The sequence below is a fragment of the Phocoena phocoena genome, chromosome 4, assembly GCF_963924675.1.
Source record: "Phocoena phocoena chromosome 4, mPhoPho1.1, whole genome shotgun sequence".
Taxonomy (NCBI): domain Eukaryota; kingdom Metazoa; phylum Chordata; class Mammalia; order Artiodactyla; family Phocoenidae; genus Phocoena; species Phocoena phocoena.
In genome coordinates this window covers 79,156,466-79,176,476 of record NC_089222.1, presented here as the reverse complement: position 1 = coordinate 79,176,476, position 20,011 = coordinate 79,156,466, and the positions used below count along the sequence as shown (strand labels likewise).

Genomic DNA, 20,011 nt, shown 5'->3' with positions numbered 1-20,011 from the left:
CAGGAAAGGAATGGGCCTTCTATAGATGGGCAGACTGCAAAGAATAGGAACAACTATAGGTTTAATGACTATCTGGACTGAACTGTTGAATGGGAATCTGAAATAGCTCTAAACACAAAATTATTCAGCTTGGCAATTCTCTGCCAACTAACCCCACCACTCTCAGAATTTTTCTGAGAAAGTGGCAGCAAATGAGAAAGCACAGAGAATTTATGCACTCCCAAAGTGCTTGCATTCAGGGTTTATTATAGAATTTGACCCAAGCTGAATTAAACTATCTGAAACTGCATCTCAACCCTCTTTCTGCACAAATACTGGGAAAATTAGGAATCACCCCCTTGAGGAAGGGTTAGGGAAGTTTGAGTGTTAGATTGAGGAGCAAAGAGATTTTGAAGGGAAACCTAATCTAATTAAAGCTGCAGACCAGCCCTAGTTCAATTCAGTACTGTAGAATCTGATTGATTAGCACTTCACTTGAGTTGTCTAAGGACCAAAATTGGTAAGGCTATAAAAAACTTAAGCAAATCTCTTAACCAAATTGACCTAACTGACATAAATAGACACCTACACCACACTAATGAAAATGTGCATTTTTTTCATTAGATGTGGAATATTCACAAATATAGACTGAGTCATGAAACAATAAAGAATTAAAATCAAGCAGAGTAAGTTCTCTGATCATAAAAGAAATTAAATTAGAAATCAGTAACAAATATGTCTTAAAATCCCCAAATATTTGAAAATTAAGAATAGCTCATGACTTAAAAAAGAAATCACAAGGGAATTTTAAAAATATTTTTAACTTAGTGAAAGTATAAACACAAAATATCAAAATTTGTGATATTAAGATGTTACTAAAGTAGTGCCTAATGGAAAATTTACAACATTAGAAGCTTAAATTAGAAAAAAGATCTCAGATCAGTAATCTAATAGCTCTACCAATATCAGACAAAATAGATTTTAAATCAAAAAATGTCACTAAAGGACAATTTAAAATGATTAAATGGTCAATATATCAAAAAGATATAACAATTATAAATATATGCACCTGACAACAGAGCTACAAAGTACATGAAGCAATATCTGACAGAATCAAAGGGATAGACAATTCAACAATTATTGGTAATTTTAATACTCCACTTTTAAATATAATACGAGAACTAGGCAGAAGGCGAAAGAGGAAATAGAAGACTTGAAAAATGCCATGTATAAGACCTGTACACTCAAATCTACAGAAAGAACATTATTTAAATGGAGGAGATACCATCTTTATGGGTTGGAAGACTCAATATTTTTAAGATATTTATTCTACCAAATTATCTATAGATTTATCACAACTCAATAATAATCTAACATATCTTTTTATAGAAATTGACAAACTGATTTTAAAATATATGTAGAAATGCAAAGAATCTAGAATAACTAAAACACTTTTGCAAAAGAACAAAGTTGGAAGATTTCACTTCCTGATTACAAGATGTAATATAAACCTGCATTAATTAGATAGTGTGGTAGTCAAAAAAAAAAAAAGAAAAATAGGCCAATGATTACAGAATAGAGAATCCAGAACTTGACCCACACATACAGGGTCAATTTATTTTTGACTAAGGCACTAACACAAATCAATGAGGAAGGAAAATCTTTTTAATAAATAATCATGAACAACTGGGCAAATAGGGGGAAAATGGACCTTAATCCCTACCTCACACCATAATCAAAATTAACTTAAGATTAATTATAGCCCTGAAAATGAAAGCTAAAAATTAAAAAAGTTTCTTGAGAAAACAGAGTGATATTTTCATTACCATGGGGTAGGCAATGATTACTTATACAGGAACCAAAAAAAAATTCTAAAGAAAACAAAAAAATCAATAAATTGCCCTTAAGGCAAATTAATCTTTTGCTCATCAAAAGACATCTTATTGTCACCAAGAAAATGGAAAGTTAAGTCACAAATTGAAGAAAATATTCACAATACCTACTTCCGACAAAAGACTCTTAAGCAAAATATATAAAGAATTCTATTGAAGATTTGGCACTGCTCAGTTCTGTAACCTTAAATAGTTTAAACTCTCCGAACTTACAGTTTCTTATTTATAAAATGTAAGGGTTGGGATAGAGTGTGACAATGGACATTTTCTAAAATTATATGGTTTTTTTGAAGCTACAGCAAGTTTATTGGTACAAATTATATAAAGGAGATGGTGGAAAGGAATATGAATAAAGATGGTTTGGGTAATTGACAATGGCTCTTAAGTACCCCTGGGTATGGGATTTACATTAAAGTGGAAACTCTGAATACTTATTTACAAAGAAAAAATATGAAACTCTCCAATAAGGGTAGGAAAACCCTAAGGATATTTTGTGAATGACACAGGAAAGCAGACTGGCAGATAGTGGGAATTACAAAATGTTTATTAATCTATTGTGCCTATCCTTATATTTTTCAGGAAAGTGACAATAGAATATAAGAAATATTAGAAATGAGAAAAATATAGTGCTTATTATAAGAAGGAATTTGATACCATTGAACAAATCATTTAGTATTTACTATACAATACTGCATTTTTATAAATAGGTATAGTATTTAAAATTTGTTATATCTCCTTGAAGGTCTTTTAAAAAGCCAATAACCATTTCTCTTGGAAGTGGAAGATTTGATTAGATCTTTTTAAAAACCCCTTCTACTTCATGTTTTTCTTGGTCTATTTTCAGATGAAACTACATCATTTACTAAAATAGTTACTTCATATGAAAAAATAAGAAAACGACTTTTATATCTTTCCACCATCGTATTCAGTTACCCTTTATATATCAGTTATTGCTTATTTTTTCCTATGTCATTGTTAAAAATTTTCAAAATCATTATCATAACATAAGCATAGAAAAGTTCTCACGGGGGAAAAATAAAACCTTTTAAAACTTATAGGAATTAATAAGAATTATCTACGATATTTTAGCAAATTTTCTCATTTTTTGTCATTTTATTTTCAGGTTTAACTGAGCTGAATGACAGTCCAGTTCCCCTGGAACTTGAGCGTTGCAAGTCTCCCACTTCAGGTAAACATGAGTGGTATTTTTCAATCTTCTGAAGATTACTTCACTGCAGTAATCTACTGCTTTATCTTCATAATTCTTGAGAAATTCATAATTTTGGTAATTAGGTGTAATTTCATTTTGAAATTTAACCATAAGCAAATTCTATTCCAAAATAAAATAGAAATAAATGTCTTAAAATATTTATTACTTCCCAAAAAATTAAGATCAGAGGTATGAGTATAATACTTTTAAAAACATTTTAAAGGAAGTTATTTTGCAGATATATTAATAATGCTAAGTAAAAATTGTAATATTATACAGAAACTGTCTCATAGCTAGAGCTGAATTAGTGGGAAATATATACTGTAGGTGCAGTAACATATGAAACCATCCCTCTGGATCATAGTTTTGAAACATGTATATTCATTGGCAAAAGAAAAATGATAATATATGTTGTGAGCCCATTACATTAAAAATATGAGTATAAAGCTTCTTAGGAATAAGTTTTTAAGGTCTGTGAAAAAAAAGGTATAGTACAAATTGTTGGGTGTCAGCATTGTGAATAATTTGCTTTTTAAAAATTTTTTATTTACCTGATTTTTCTGTAATATACACATAGTAATGTGTAAATTTTTAAGCACCAAAAGATTAGGTATATCTTTGACATTGAATTGTAGATCTGTTTTCACAGAGTATCAAAAAATTATTTTTTAATTTAAATTATTTTATTTTTAACTTCATGCAAATTTATAAACATTTAGTTATCTCTTTATAAAGCAATGAATTTTGACTTTTAGAAATTCAGCTGGAATTGTGACATTCTTCAATCTACTTCCTTAAGAGTTGTTAGTTGTTTATTGTTATTCTTCAGGAATGTAGGCTGAATAGAATCTAGTTGTGTCCTGTGTAAATTTCTGTTTTAATCATATCCATCTAATCCTTATTTTACTGCTTTCATGTTAAGCATGGTCTCATACATTTACCCTTTCTTTTGCATTCCCATTGGCACCATCCTAATATAGGTATTTATTACACCATACCTAGAATATTACAAAATTATTCTAACAGGTGTCTCTATTTTCCATCTCTCCCTCTTAGAATTCATTTTGCATATCATGTTGCAAAATTAATCTCCTTAAAATATTACTTTGATACTTTCCCGTGTCAGAAATCTTCAATTAAAATATAATTTAATATTCTATATCAAATTCAATTAATTTAATCTCACTTTAAATTCTCATCCATAATCTGAATTTGAATAGTAATACATTTATTAGGTTCTAATATCAAAAAGAAATAGAATAAAAAAAAATTTCCCTCCCATCCTTCCCCATACATTGTTTCCACTCTCTTGAAAAATTAAACATTATTGGTAGTTTCTTGTTTATCCTTCCAGGCAATTTGTGTTTGTAAACAAACCAGAAAGAAACAGACTTTTGCCTTCTGTTTTGTACAAAAGTAGTAATATTATGCACTTCGTTGTACTTTGCTTGTTTCACTTTACAGTGTATCTTGCTTTCCATTTCATTACATAAAGTATTTTCTTATTATTTACATTTATATGATATTGAATTACGTGTGTGTACTATAATTTAATCATTTTACCAATTAAAGGACACATAGTTTAGTGCCAGTCTATTGCTATGTCAAACAATGCCACAGTGACTAACCTTGGTACATTCCTCACTTTAAATGTGTGCAGGTATATCTATCAGATAAATTCCTAAAATTGAAGTTGCTGGGTCAAAGAGTATACACCTGTTTAATCTTTATAGATACTCCCCAACTGCTCTTCTTGGGGTTTGCAACAGTTCTCTCTCCTTCTAGCAATAACATGAAAATATTGGTTATCAAATTTTTTTATCTTTGCAAGTCTATTTGGTAAAAAGAATATGTCAATGCAGTTTCAATTTACCTCTCACATATTGTAAGTGATGTTGAACACCCTTTTATATATTTAAGAGTTCTTTAAATATTTTTTGTAAATTATCTATTCATATACTTTGCCCATTTTCTATAGGGTTGTTCATTCTTTTAAAATTAATTAGTCCTCTTCATAAGTTAAGAAGATTTTCCCTTTATGACATGAGATCCAAGTATTTTTCTCAATTTTAACTTTTAACTTTGCTTGTGGTATATCTTGCTTTAGAGCAGTTTTTTTCTAATCATTGATCTTTTCTTTTAAGGACTTCTTTATGCCCAATAATTTAAATACTATTGGTTATCTACTTTTTAACATTTTAGTAGAATTCCCCTGTCATTTACCCTTTATAGTTACTTATCTTGTACGTTTGTACTTTCTCTGAAAAGAAAAATTTTTTCATTACGGAACATTTCTAAAAATATACAATACACATATGAAAAGATTGAGAGCCTTTCTTTAATTAGGGTAACTAAGTTGATCTATTTTGCTGTTTAAACCCAAACAGTGGTTTTACTGGGTTTTTTTAATTTATTTTTTAGCTTACTGATTTCTGCTTTATCTTTATTAGTCTCCTCTGTTTTCCTTCATTTTACTTTTTCCTTTTTCACCTTTTTGTGGTAGATTCTTAATTCATTTATATTTATTTCTTACATATTGATAAAACAAGGCTAAATTTCTCTTTGTACTGTGTTTTAACATGTAATAGCTTTTGATATATTATGATTGCATTAACAGTATTTTCTATATAGTAAACAGTTTGTTTGTTTATATTTCTTTGACCCAAGAGTTATTTAATGTAAATGTGTGGCATTAGGTAGCTGTAAGTTTTACCTTATTAATCATGTTATTTAAGTCTCTCATGTCATTACTTATATTTTGATTACTTGACTTGTCAAAGATGGGGAAAAGGTGAATTAAAATATTGTATTAATCATGTGTTTCTATTTTTCCTTGTATCTGCTGTTTATTTTTTTAAATATTCATGTGTAAATATTCAAAGATATATCCATACATTCTTTACCATTAATCACCATTGTTCATTTCATATTGTGTCCTTCACCTGAATTCACCTTGTTTGCTATTAATACCACAACTCTTGCTTTTATTTGTAATTTCTTTTTGTATTCCTTGGCCTTACCTCTTTTGAGGTAAACTTTTTTTAAACTGAGGTGCAATATGTAAACCTCAAAGTGCATAATTCTTAAGAGTTCAGGTAGACTAGTTTTTACAAACGAATACACCAAGGAAACTTACCCAGATCAAGATATGGAATGTTACTGGAACCCCGGGCACCTCCCCTTATGCCTCTCTCAGCCACTAACCCCCACAAAGGTACCTGCTATTCTGACTTTTATCATCATAGATTAGTTTTGTGGGTTTTGGACTCTCAGATGAATGGAATCATTCAGTATTTACTTTTATTTTTTGCTTATTTTGTTCAACATTATGTGTATGATATCTATGTTGCTGAATGATTTTTATTGATGTGTAATGATCCATTATATGAATATATCTCAATTTATTTATGCAGTTTATTATTGCTGAACATTTTAGGTGGTTTTCAGTTGGGGACTATTATAAGTAAAGCTTTTATGACCAATCTTGTCTAATTTTTAATACAAATATAACTCATTTCTGTGTTACATGTATCTGGGAGTGGGTTTTGAGGTCATAGGGTATGCATATGTTCAGCTTCAGGAAATACTAACAAGTTTTCTAAAGTGGTTGCACCAATTTTACTTCCATTAACGGTGTATAAAAGTTCTATTTGTTCCACATACTTTCCAATTTTTTTTTTTCAGTTTCAATCATTCTGGAGTGTATATAGTGCTGTCTTGCTGTAGAATTAACTTGCAGTGCATATCCCTGACGTCTAATGATTTTGATGAACTTTTACATTTATTGACTATTTTTAATATCCTCTTTTGTAAGATATTCAAGTATTTTACTCATTTTTATTATGTTGCCAACTTTCTTTGATATATAAGAAATTCTGCATATGTATGTAGATAGGTAGATACATACATAAAAAGAAGTAGTTTTTTTGGATGTATATAGGGCAAAATATCTTTTCCCATTCTGTGCCTTGCTTTTACTCTCTTAAAGGTGATCTTTCCATGAGCAGAAGTTTTTAATGCTAATGTTATTCAATTGATCAATACTTTCTTTTATTGTTAGTGCTTTATGTGCTTTGTTTTATTTTTAAGAAAATCGTTGCCCACCCCAAGTTCATAAAACTATTTCCCTGTCTTCTAGGAGGCTTATTGTTGTACCTTCACTTTTAAGTTCAAGTTCCATTTGAAATGTATTTCTGTGTCTAATGTGAGGAAAGAGTCAAGGTTTATTACTTTCATTTAGGTATCCAGTTGACAAGGACCATGTATGAGAAAACTATCATTTCCCCCACTACACTAAAATGGTACTTTTGCCACAAATTAGTGTACTCTACCATGTATGTGCATGTTTCTAGACTTTATGTTCTATTTCATTTGTGTGTTTACCATTAATCCGATTCCACACTGTTTTAATTGCTGTAGCTTTATAGTATTGCTGGTAGTATAGGTCCTTCAATTTTGTTTTTGTAGCTCTTTTTCAAGAATGCTATAGCTATTTTAGGTCTTTTCATATAACTTTTAGAAAAAATTTGTCAGTTTGCACACAAATATGTTTGGATAGTGATTGTAATTTTATTTCATCTATAGATCAGTTGGTCAGAAATGACATTCAACAATGAATTTTCCACTTGGTATCTCTCCATTTATGTGTCTTCTTTACTTTAATATTTTTAGTCTTCTTTGTAGAGGTCTTACACATCTTTCATTAGCTTTATTACTCAGTATTTGATATTTTTATGTTGTAAATTTTAAAATATCTTTTTATTATTTTTTATGGCTAGAATATAAAAATAATTAATTTTTGTATATTGACCTCATGTCTGGAATATTTGATAAAACTTATTTCAGTAATTTGTCAATTCTTTTAGATTATCTATGTATCCAATTATGCTCCCCCCTGTTAAAATGACAGCTCCATTTCTTCTTTCTAAAGGAAAAAATTAGCTAGGACCTCCAAAACAATGCTGAATAGATGTGGTGTTAGCAGATATCTTTTCTTTTTTCCAGTCTCAGGTATGAGCTTTTCAAGATTTCAGAGTTAATTATGAGGAATATCTCTGAGTAAGAGAGGTCAGAAATTAGGAGAGCCAGAAACTGATAATCATTTTATAACTCTGCTTTCCTACATGGATCTTAAACTCCCTTTTAGCCCAATAAACCACAATATAGGGTGAAGTTTAATATTTTATTAAATTAAATATTAATAGAATAATAATTCTAATTAATAGAATGACTATTAAATATTTCCTTTAGGGTGATGAGAGAGACAAGAGTAGGGATGGGAGCTGAAAGGGTCCCAGTGAGCCAACCAGAATGCTGATGTTCTCAGCTTCCAGGATAACAATCATTTCATATTATTCATTCACCCAACTATTTAACAAGTAATTTACAGTATCTACAGTTAGAGTGATATTATGATATCCACTGAGAATAAACTAATGAACAAAATTAACATACCCTATGCCAAATGGAACTGACAGTCTATATGCAGAAACCAACATTAAAGCAATAGTTATACAAATTGTTATTATTTTTCTTTAAAGCTGTGTAACCATTTTTCCCTCACCAGGTAAGCTTGTGCAGTTTGTGCACTGCATAAACATACATCCCAAGGGGGTGAGCAGAAGCTAACATGAGCCCTAGCTCCACTTACCTGGAACAGAACTGCAGTCCCCTAAAGGAAACAGCCCCTTTTTCTTTGGCCCAAGAAACTAACCAAGCCTTCAACTGTAGGGTTATATCTGCCCACAAGGTGTGCATTTTTCTAATTTGTCCTACTTGCAGGTTTGCCTTTAAAAATCATTTTCCCTGTTCAACATCATTTTCTAGGTTAGCATTATGTCCTAATACAGCTGCGACCTATGCAGCTATCCATCCTCATGATTCTCACTGTCCACAATATACAACAGACTTATAATGATACCAAATTCAAGTGAAGACTAGGGTGATAGAAATATTTATCCTTAAAAATATCTTGGGCTTCCCTGGTGGCGCAGTGGTTGAGAGTCCGCCTGCTGATGCAGGGGACGCGGGTTCGTGCCCCGGTCCGGGAAGATCCCACATGCCACGGAGCAGCTGGGCCCGTGAGCCATGGCCGCTGAACCTGTGCATCTGGAGCCTGTGCTCCACAACGGGAGAGGCCACAACAGTGAGAGGCCCACATACCGCAAAAAAAAAAAAAAAATCTTTATTAAAAAATATCACAAAAAATAATGTCACAAAATACTAAAAAAGAAGTAATCAACTCTGTTGTTCTTAAACCTGAGTTAGAACTAGGTCTCATAGCCTAGTTTGAATGCTGCCTCTGTGTGATTCTACATGTCTAGAACCCCATTACATCCTCCAAAGAAGAATGCTTCTTCCTTCCAAAGAGTCCTCTGTTGAGGCAGTACCAAAATACTCAGGTAAAGGCACAAAACAGACACCCTTCCAAATAGTTATCATGAAATTCACCTCTAAGGTAAAAATAGTTGGTTTACTTGGGCTAAAAATTACATGCCAATAGTTTTTTATTCCCTTCCTTTAGGACTTGCTACCAGAACTCCCGAGGCAGCACCAGGCTTTTATAGGAATGAAATACCAGCTGTGAGACAGAGGAATCAAGTACATCACTTGCCAGGTGAAAGTGAAAATCTCTTTTATGAACAAAGAAGTTATTCATACTCCATAATTTTCTAGACTTCACAATTTGTCTCAAAACCTTTATTCTTACTTGTTGTGCTGAAAACACAGGTCTCTCATGGTGAATGAAGACTAATTTTCCTAAAGCAATGGTTAAAACTACAGACACCAACTTCAGGAGATATAAAGCAGGAATACCTAAGGCTTTTGACATTTGCCATAGAATTTAGATAGTGGTGGGGTTTTTTTTACTGTAAACCTGGATAATTTCATCAGGCCTATAAGAAAATAATGGAGTGGCCAACAGATAATTTAGGGAAAACCTAAGAGCCAAAAAGTAGTTTTGTAAAAATTCTCCTTAACTCTTCATGATACAATTAAATATTTTCTGTGATCAGAAACAACTATGATTGATTATCATGGAAACTCCAAAACATCACCTCAGAGGGGCACTGCTCTCTCAAAAGTAGTGAGCAGGAAAAAGGTCCTGTAAATTTTATGCAGATTCTTTGACTATTTGATGCTGCTCATAGGGACCAAATCAGAATCAAACACAAGTTGTACAGCCTTCTTAAATTAGGCATTCATTAAAAAATAGTTGTGACTAGATTTACAACTTTAACAAGCCTGAATTACCAATGTTCTAGACCCCAAGTAAAGTCAGTGACTAAGGAACCTAAAAATAATTGTAACCCACAATTTTCCAAGACAGCAGTTTCTTTTTTTTCCTTGTGTAATACAACACCCCTGTGATATGCCTTTTTTCTGATGAGAAAACTGAAGCTCAGAGTATTTAAATAAGTGGAGCTAGAATCCCAACTGAGTTTTATTTGGTTGTAAAGCCTAAGCTTTCCCTCTGATTTTCATTAATAAATTGAGAACAAAATGGGAATTACAAAAAATAATCACAATTGGAATTATATGACATCCGGTTAGTGGAGAAAAGATGGCAGAGTAGAAGGATGTGAGCACACCCCTTCTTACAAAAACACCAAAATAATAACTGCTGAACAATAAACCACAAAAAATGCTGGAAAATACCAAAAATGATCCTCTACATCCTACAAGACAAAGAAACCACAGTGAGACAGTAGGAGCACAATCGTGATAAATCCCATACCCACCAAGTGGTCAATCCACAAACTGGAAAATAATTATACCACAGAAGTTCTCCCACAGGAGTGAAAGTCTGAGCCCCACATCAGGCTCCCTAGCCTGGGGTTCTAGCAATGGAAGGAAGAGCCCACAGAGAATCTGGCTTTGAAGGGCAGTGGAGTTTGATCACAGGAATTCCACAGGACTGGGGGAGACAAAGACTCCACTCTTGGAGGCACACACAAGGGCTCGTGTGCACCAGGACCAGGAAAAAAAGAAGATGCCTCATAAGAGCCTGGGGCAGACTTACCTGCTAGTACTGGGGGGTTCTCCTGTGGAGGTTGGGGGGGCAGCTGTGGCTCACTGCAAGGACAAAAACACTGGTGGAAACTCATTGGTGTGATCCCTCCTGGAGGCCATCATTTCCTCTCCAAGATCTGGCCCCACCCAACAGCCTGTAGGCTCCAGTGTGGGGACACCGCAGGCCAAACAACCTAAAGGGCAGGAACTCAGCCCCATGCATCATCCACCAGGCCACTTAAAGTCTTCTGAGCACACAGCTGCCCGTAAAATACATCCCCTGACATGGCCCTGCCCTCCAGAGGAAAAAGACCCAGCTCCAGCCGCCAGTGGGCAGGAAGCAGTCCCTCCCATCATGAAGCCTTCATAAGCCTCTTAGACAGCCTCATCCACCAGGGGGAAGATAACAGAAGCAAAAGAACTACAACCCCACAGCCTGAGGAATGGAAACCACAATCACAGAAAATTAGACAACATGAGACATCAGAGGAATATGTCCCAGATGAAGGAAGAAGATAAAACCCCAGAAGAACAGCTAAATGAAGTGAGATAGGCAATCTACCTGAAAAACAATTCAGAGTAATGATAGTAAAGATGATCCAAGATCTCAGAAAAAGAATGGAGGCACAGATCAAAAAGATACAAGAAATGTTTAACAAAGACCTAGAAGAACTAAAGACCAAACAAACAGATGAATAATATGATAAGTGAAATACAAAATACACTGGAAGGAATCAATAGCAGAATAAGTGAGGCAGAAGAATGGATAAGTGAACTGGAAGACAGAATGGTGGAAATCACTGCTACAGAACAGAATAAAGAAAAAAGAATGAAAAGAAATGAAGACAGTCTAAGAGTCCTCTGGGACAATATAAAATGCACCAACATTCACTTTATAGGGGTCCTAGAAGGAGGAGAGAGAGAGAAAGGACCTGAGAAAACATTTGAAGAGATAATAGTTGAAAACTTCCCTAACATGGGAAAGGAAACAGTCAAAGTCTAGGAAGCACAGAGAGTCCCAGGCAGGATAAACCCAAGAAGGAACATGCAGAGACACACAGTAATCAAATTGAAAAAATTAAAGTCAAAGAAAAAATATTAAAAACAACAAGAGAAAAATCAACAAATAATATACAAGGGAACTCCCATAAGGTTATCAGCTGATTTTTCAGCAGAAATTCTGCAGGCCAGAAGGGGTTGGCAAGATACATTTAAAGTGATGAAAGGGAAGAACCTACAACCAAGAATATGCTACCCAGCAAGGTTCTCATTCAGATTTGATGGAGAAGTCAAAAGCTTTACAGACAAGCAAAAGCTAAGAGAATTCAGCACTACCAGACCAGCTTTACAAAATATGCTAAAGGAACTTCTCTAGGTGGAAAAGAAAAGGCCACAACTAAAACCAAGAAAATTACAAAGGGAAAAGCTCTCTGGTAAAGGCCAACACACAGTAAAGGTAGGAAATCATCCACATACAAATACGAATTCAAAACCAGCAATTGTGAGAAGAGGAGAGTACAAATGCAGGATATTGGAAATGCATTTAAAATGAAAAGATCATCAACTTAAAACAATCTTCTTTATACATAGAGTGCTACATCAAAACCTCATGGTAACCACAAATGGAAAATCTACAAAGATACACAAAAAAGAAAAAGCAATCCAAACACAACATGAAAGATATTCATCATATCACAAGAGAAGAGAACAAAACAGGAAGAAAAAAGACCTTCAAAAACAAATCCAAAACAATTAACAAAATGGAAATAAGAATATGTATATCAGTAATTACCTTAAACATAAACAGATTAAATGCCCCAACCAAAAGACAGAGTGGCTGAATGGATACAAAAACAAGACCCATATATGTGCTCTCTACAAGAGACCCACCCACTTCAGATCTAGGGACAAATACAGCCTGAAAGTGAGGGGATGGAAAAAGGTATTCCATGCAAATGGAAATCAAAAGAAAGCTGGAGTAGCAATACTCATATCAGAGAAAATAGACTTTGAAATAAAGACTGTTACAAGAGAAAAAGAAAGACACTACATAATGATCAAGGAATAAATCCAAGAAGAAGATACAATTGTAAAGATTTATGCACCCAACATAGGAGCATCTCAATATATAAGGCAAACACTAACAGCCATAAAAGGAGAAATTGACAATAACACAATAACAGTGGGGGACTTTAACACCCCACTTTCCTCAATAGAAAGATTGACAGACAGAAGATCAGTAAGGAAACACAGGCCTTAAATGACACATTAGACCAGATGGACTTAATTGATATTTATAGACCACTCCATCCAAAAGCAAGAGAATACACATTCTTCTCAAGCACACATGGAACATTCTGAAGGATAGATCACATGCTAGGCCACAAAGTGAGCCTCAGAAAATTTAAGAAAACTGAAATCATATCAAGCATATTTTCGAACCACAACACTATGAGATTAGAAATCAACTACCAGAAAAAAAAAACTAAAAAAAACACATATACTTGGAGGATAAACAATATGCTACTAAACAAACAATGGCTCACTGAAGAAATCAAAAAGGAAATAATACCTAGAGACAAATGAAAACAAAAGCACAATGATCTAAAACCTATGGGATGCAGCAAAAGCAGTTCTAAGAGGAAAGTTTATAGCAATATAGTCTTACCACAGGAAACAAGAAAATCTCAAATAAACAAGTTAACCTTACAACTAAAGCAACTAGAGAAACAAACAACAAAACCCAAAGTTAGTAGAAGGAAAGAAATCATAAAGCTCAGAGAGGAAATAAATGAAATAGAGACAAAAAAACAATAGCAAAGATCAAGGAATCTAAAATCTGGTTCTTTGAAAGATAAACAATATTGATAAACCTTTAGCCAGAATCATCAAGAAAAAAAGAGAGAGGGCTCAAATCAATAAAATTAGGAATGAAAAAGGAAAAGTTACAATGGACACCACAGAAATACAAAGCATAATAAGAGACCACTACAGTCAACTCTATGCCAACAACATGGACAACCTACAAGAAACGGACAAATTCTTAGAAAGGTACAACCTTCCAAGACTGAACCAGGAAGAAATTGAAAATATGAACAGACCAATCACAATTACTGAAATTGAAACTGTGATTTAAAAACTCCCAACAGGGCTTTCCTGATGGCGTAGTGGTTGAGAGTCTGCCTGCTGATGCAGTGGACACGGGTTTGTGCCCCGGTCCGGGAAGATCCCACGTGCTGCGGAGCAACTGGGCCTGTGAGCCATGGCCGCTGAGCCTGCACATCCAGAGCCTGTGCTCCGCAACGGGAGAGGCCACAACAGTGAGAGGCCCGCATACCAAAAAAAAACAATAATAATAAATAAATAATAAAAACTCCCAACAAAAGTCCACAACCAGATGGCTTCACAGGCGAATTCTATCAAACATTTAGAGAAGAGGTAACACCTATCCTTCTGAAACTCTTCCAAAAAATTGCAGAGGAAGGAACACTACCAAACTCATTCTATGAGGCCACCATCACCCTGATACCAAAACCAGACAAAGATATCACACAAAAAAGAAAACTACAGGTCAATATCGCTGATGAACATAGATGCAAAAATTCTCAACAAAGTACTAGCAAACTGAATCCAACAATACAATAAAAAGATCATACACCATGATCAAGTGGGATTTATCCCAGGGATGCAAAGATTCTTCAATATCTGCAAATCAATGTGATACACCACATCAACAGATTGAAGAATATAAGCCATATAATCATCTCAATAGATGCAGAAAAAGCTTTTGACAAAATTCAACACCGATTTATGGTGAAAGCTCTCCAGAAAGTGGGCACACAGGGAACATACCTCAACATAATAAAGGCCATATATGACAAACCTACAGATAACATCATACTCAATGGTGAAAAGCTGAAAGCATTTCCTCTAAGAACAGGAACAAGACAAGGATGTCCACTGTTGCCACTTTTATTAAACATAGTTTTGGAAGTCCTAGCCATGGCAGTCAGAAAAAAAAAAGAAATAAAAGGAATACAAATTGGAAAAGAAGTAAAACTGTCACTATTTGCAGATGACATGATAGTATACATAGAAAATCCTAAAGATGCTACCAGAAAACTACTAGATCTCATCAATGAATTTGGTAGTTGCAGGATACAAAATTTATATACAGAAATCTGTTGCATTTCTATACACTAACAATGAAAGATCAGAAAGAGAGATTAAGGAAACAATCCCATTTACCATTGCATCAAAAAGAATAAAATAACTAGGAATAAACCTACCTAAGGAAGCAAAAGACTTGTACTCTGACAACTATAAGATGCTAATGAAAGAAATCAAAGATGACACAAACAGGATGAAAAGATATACCATGTTCTTGGATTGGAAGAATCAATATTGTCAAAATGACCATACTACAGCTTCAATGCAATCCCTATCAAATTACCAATGGCATTTTTCACAGAACTAGAATTAAAAATTTCATCATTTGTATGGAGATACAAAAGACCACGAATAGCGAAAGCAATCTTGAGAAAGAAAAATGGAGCTGGAAGAATCAGGCTCCCTGACTTCAGACTATACTACAAAGCTACAGCCATCAAAACAGTATGGAACTGGCACAAAAACAGAAATATAGATCAGTGAAACAGATAGAAAGCCTAGAAATAAACCCAGCACCTATGGTCAATTAATCTATGACAAAGGAGGCAAGACTATACAATGGATAAAAGACAGTCTCTTCAATAAATTGTGCTAGGAAAACTGGACAGCTACATATACAAGAATGAAATTAGAACATTCTTTAACACCATACACAAAAATAAACTCAAAATGGATTAAAGACCTATATATAATGCCTGATACTATAAAACTCTTAGAGGAAAACAATTGAAGAACATTCTTTGACATAAATTACAGCAATATATTTTCAATCCATCTCCTAGCATAATGGAAATAAAAACAAAAAAAAAACAAATGGGAACTAATTAAAGTCAAAAGCTTTTGCACAGCAAAGGAAACCATAAACAAGACGAAAACACAACCCTCAGAATGGGAGAAAATATTTGCAAACGAAGCAACTGACAAGGGATTAATCTCCAAAATCTAAAAACAGCTCATGCAGCTCAATATCAAAAACACGAACACCCCAATAAAAAAATGGCCATAAGACCTAAATAGACATTTCTCCAAAGAAGACATTCAGATGGCCAAGAGGCACATGAAAAGATGCTCAACACTGCTAATTATTAGAGAAATGCAATCAAATTACAATGAGATATTACTGCACACCAGTCAGAGCAGCCATCATTAAAAAGGCTACAAACAATAAATGCTGGAGAGGGTGTGGAGAAAAGGGAACCCTCCTACACTGTTGGTGGGAATGTAAATTGGTATAGCCACTATGGAGGACAGTATGGAGGTTCCTTTACAAACTAAAAATAGAGCTACCATATGACCCAGCAATCCCACTCCTGGGCATATACCTGGAGAAAACCATGGCTTGAAAGGATACATGCACTCCAATGTTCATTGCAGCACTGTTTACAATAGCCAAGGCATGGAAGCAACCTAAATGTCCATTGACAGATAAACGGATAAAGAAGCTGTGATACATTTATACAATGGAATGTTACTCAGCCATTAAAAAGAATGAAACAATGCCCTTTGCAGCAACATGGATGGACCTGGAGCTTATCACACTAAGTGAAGTAAGTCAGACAGAGAAAGACAATTATCATATGATACCACTTTTATGTGGAATCTAAAAAAATGATATAAATAAATTTATTTACAAAACAGAAACAGACTCACAGAGTTGGAGGATGGACTTGTGGTTGCTGGGGGGGAGGAATGGGAGGGGATGGATTGGGAGTTTGAGATTGACATATACACACTACTATGTGTTGAACAGATGGCCATCGGGGACCTGCTATGTAGTGAAGGGAGCTCTGTTCAATATTCTGTGGTGGCCTAGATGGGAAAGGAATTTAAAAAAGAATAAATACACGTACATGTATGGCTGAGTCACTTTGCTATACACTGAGGCTGATGCATCATTGTTAATCAACTATACCCCAATATAAAATAAAGTTTTTTTAAAAGAGCTGGAAAGGGCTTCCCTGGTGGCGCAGTGATTGAGAGTCCACCTGCCAATGCAGGGGACACAGGTTCATGCCCCAGTCCAGGAAGATCCCACATGCTGCGGAGCAGCTAAGCCCATGAGCCATGGCCACTGAGCCTGCGTGTCCAGAGCCTGTGATTGGCAACGGGAGAGGACACAAAAGTGAGAGGCCCGCGTACTGCAAAAAAAAAAAAAAAAAAAAAAGCTGGAAAAAAAAACCCAAGCAATTATGACATCCAAGCAGAGAGAAGTTGCTAAATTATAAGGAGACAATGTTTTAACAAAAAAAAAGAACTTAGATATATTTTTCATGAAACATCAGAAACACTGTTTACCATTTAAGTTCCAGGAAAAAGTGGTTTTGAAAGTAATTTTTAGTTTTTATAATTTATATAATCAAATTATCACAATCTGAATTTATTAAACCTTGTTTGCTAAAAACAGTAATCAACATTGGTATAGTACTTTAAAGTACTCAAGGTATTTTTCATGAGTATTATCATATTTAGTTCTATAGCAATCCTGTAAGGTTGGTATAGTTCTCATTTTATATGAGTGGAGAATTATGGCTAAAAAAATAATTCTATAACTTGCCCAAGTTTATTCTGCTAATACATGGCTTAGCTGGAACCAACCTAATCTTTAGACCTCAAGTTCCTCTCACTCCACAAATTACTTGACCTCCTTTTGTATGCTTTCAAAAAGGTGTGTTGAAGAACCTAGTTCTCTCTAGGAGTTTATAATTCAAGATAGACAAGAACAGAAATAAAGTTTCATAATCAGTTAACATTTGCTTATATGACACTAACAAAAAGTCACTGATTCACTAACATCATTTAGATAGAAATGTAATACATATTTTCAGGTGGCAAGAAAGCTAGAGTCATGACATTAAATTTTTGTATGCTGGGGCAAATTCTAATAAATATACCTCTTTGCCTGGCTATATCATAACCACTTATAAAAAAATGGGGGGTGGGAAATGGCAACAAAATTAGAAGTGTGTAGGTCTTTCAGGACTCCATCATGGCACGGTAACTCCAAAATATTTTTATGTGTGTGTTTTTTAACTACACTTGCACATATATATATGTATATGTATATATGCATATATATGTATATTTATATATGTGTATATATATACACATACATACACACACACACACACACACACACACACACACACACCCCAGGTGTTTTTGTCCTATCTTCGTTTCTAGCATAGGGAAGATAAGAGACAAATGAAATTAATTAACTGACTGGTTAGAATATAGTAATGAATCAGGTAGATAAACTTTACAAACATTTTAATCTAAACACCTTCTTATTTTAATTTAGTGTTAGGTTTATTTATTTTATAGAAGATGTCTAGGATACACAGGTATCTTCTATGTCAGGAAGATTGTATTGCTTAGTGCAAAGGGCATAGCTTTGGAGTCTTAGAAATTTGACCTTACCCTACCTCTTTCTACCATTATAACTTTAGCCAAGTTTCTTAATCTTAACTGTGTGCTAGTGCCCAGAACAGAGATTCTCAATAATATACAATAGTGGTTATATTATAAAAGCAGTGATGAACTCCCATGGCCTAAAGAAACTAAACTTGTTCTCCTTGACCATTCTAAATTTCCAATTAATAGTTGTAGCTTAGCCTTAAAGTAGAAATCCTTCATGGGAAATCAAAAAGTCAATCCAGTTGTTTCTAATCAACAAACAGCTTATCAAAGATTTGTGTTAGAAACTTCTAGCTTTTTATGATATTTCCCATTAAAGTAGTAGCCATATTCAGACTGATTGAGGGTTCATCTCTGTTCCTAAAATTTTGATTCAAATGTGGAACCAAGGATCTGAATAAAAAATTATTTGAAGCCAATACGACATTCCTCTGATAAGCCAGGCTGCACTAATTATTTACTTTAAATTGAATCAGGACTTAGGAAAAAGGCGTATGAATATACAGGCAATGATACAGTCAAGATATACTGACACCTCCTAGGCAAAACCCTGTTGTAATACCTGAACTTCTGTTTATATTTAGGGCTAAGCATATGACCCCATTCTGGCATAAGCTATGGTAAACCATCACAGTACCATGTCTCATTACTGTAAATGAACCTGAATTTGGGAGGCAGATAATCTAGGAGTAGAGATGAATAGTTTTGCAAAGGTTTATAATCTGGTCCTATTGTAGCGCTTGGCTGTCACCAAATCTTTAGGCCTGAATTTATAAATATTAATATGTATTTTGCCATCAGCTAATCCTTTTACTCATTTGCATCATCTTTGGTCTCTTATGACATCCTACCTAACAATTTCTAGGTGATTCATAAGGTGATAGATGTGGTTAGGTAAGTGAATAACACTATCTGTGGGGATGCTTCAAATTTTTTAAAACTCAGATTTAGTGGCATGTAATTTACATTAGAATAAAATTCACCTTTTTAAATGTACAGTTATTCATTTTCTTTCCTTTGTTTTTATTTTCAAAAATGTAAGCCACAACATGTTAAAAGTAGCAAGAATTTCCTGACAATTTTCCCAGAATCTAACAGGACTAGGATAATAAGAAATCAAACTGTTCTAATACTTGCTGCAGCAATATTCCCTGCCCCGCAGCTGGATTACAGTATGGTACTGTTTTCTGTATTACTGTCTGTGAGCCAAGACAGGCAGCTTTTCAAGGTGTTGAGGGATTGTGCAGAGGAAAGAAATAATGGTACCATATGCAACTGGAGGCATTATCAAACTTGCTGTATTTAATACTAGACACTAGATTGCAAAAAGGAC

General features: G+C 34.0%; 1 protein-coding gene across 2 annotated transcripts in view; it reads left to right on the top strand.

The window, feature by feature from the left end:
* Nucleotides 1–20,011, top strand: part of STXBP5L (syntaxin binding protein 5L) — a 398,063-nt gene that overhangs the window by 317,677 nt on the left and 60,375 nt on the right. For both annotated transcript variants that reach the window (XM_065875972.1, XM_065875974.1), the window contains one exon: nt 2,995–3,060. In XM_065875972.1, coding sequence (XP_065732044.1) covers nt 2,995–3,060 — 66 coding nt within the window. The remainder of the gene's footprint in view (nt 1–2,994; nt 3,061–20,011) is intronic.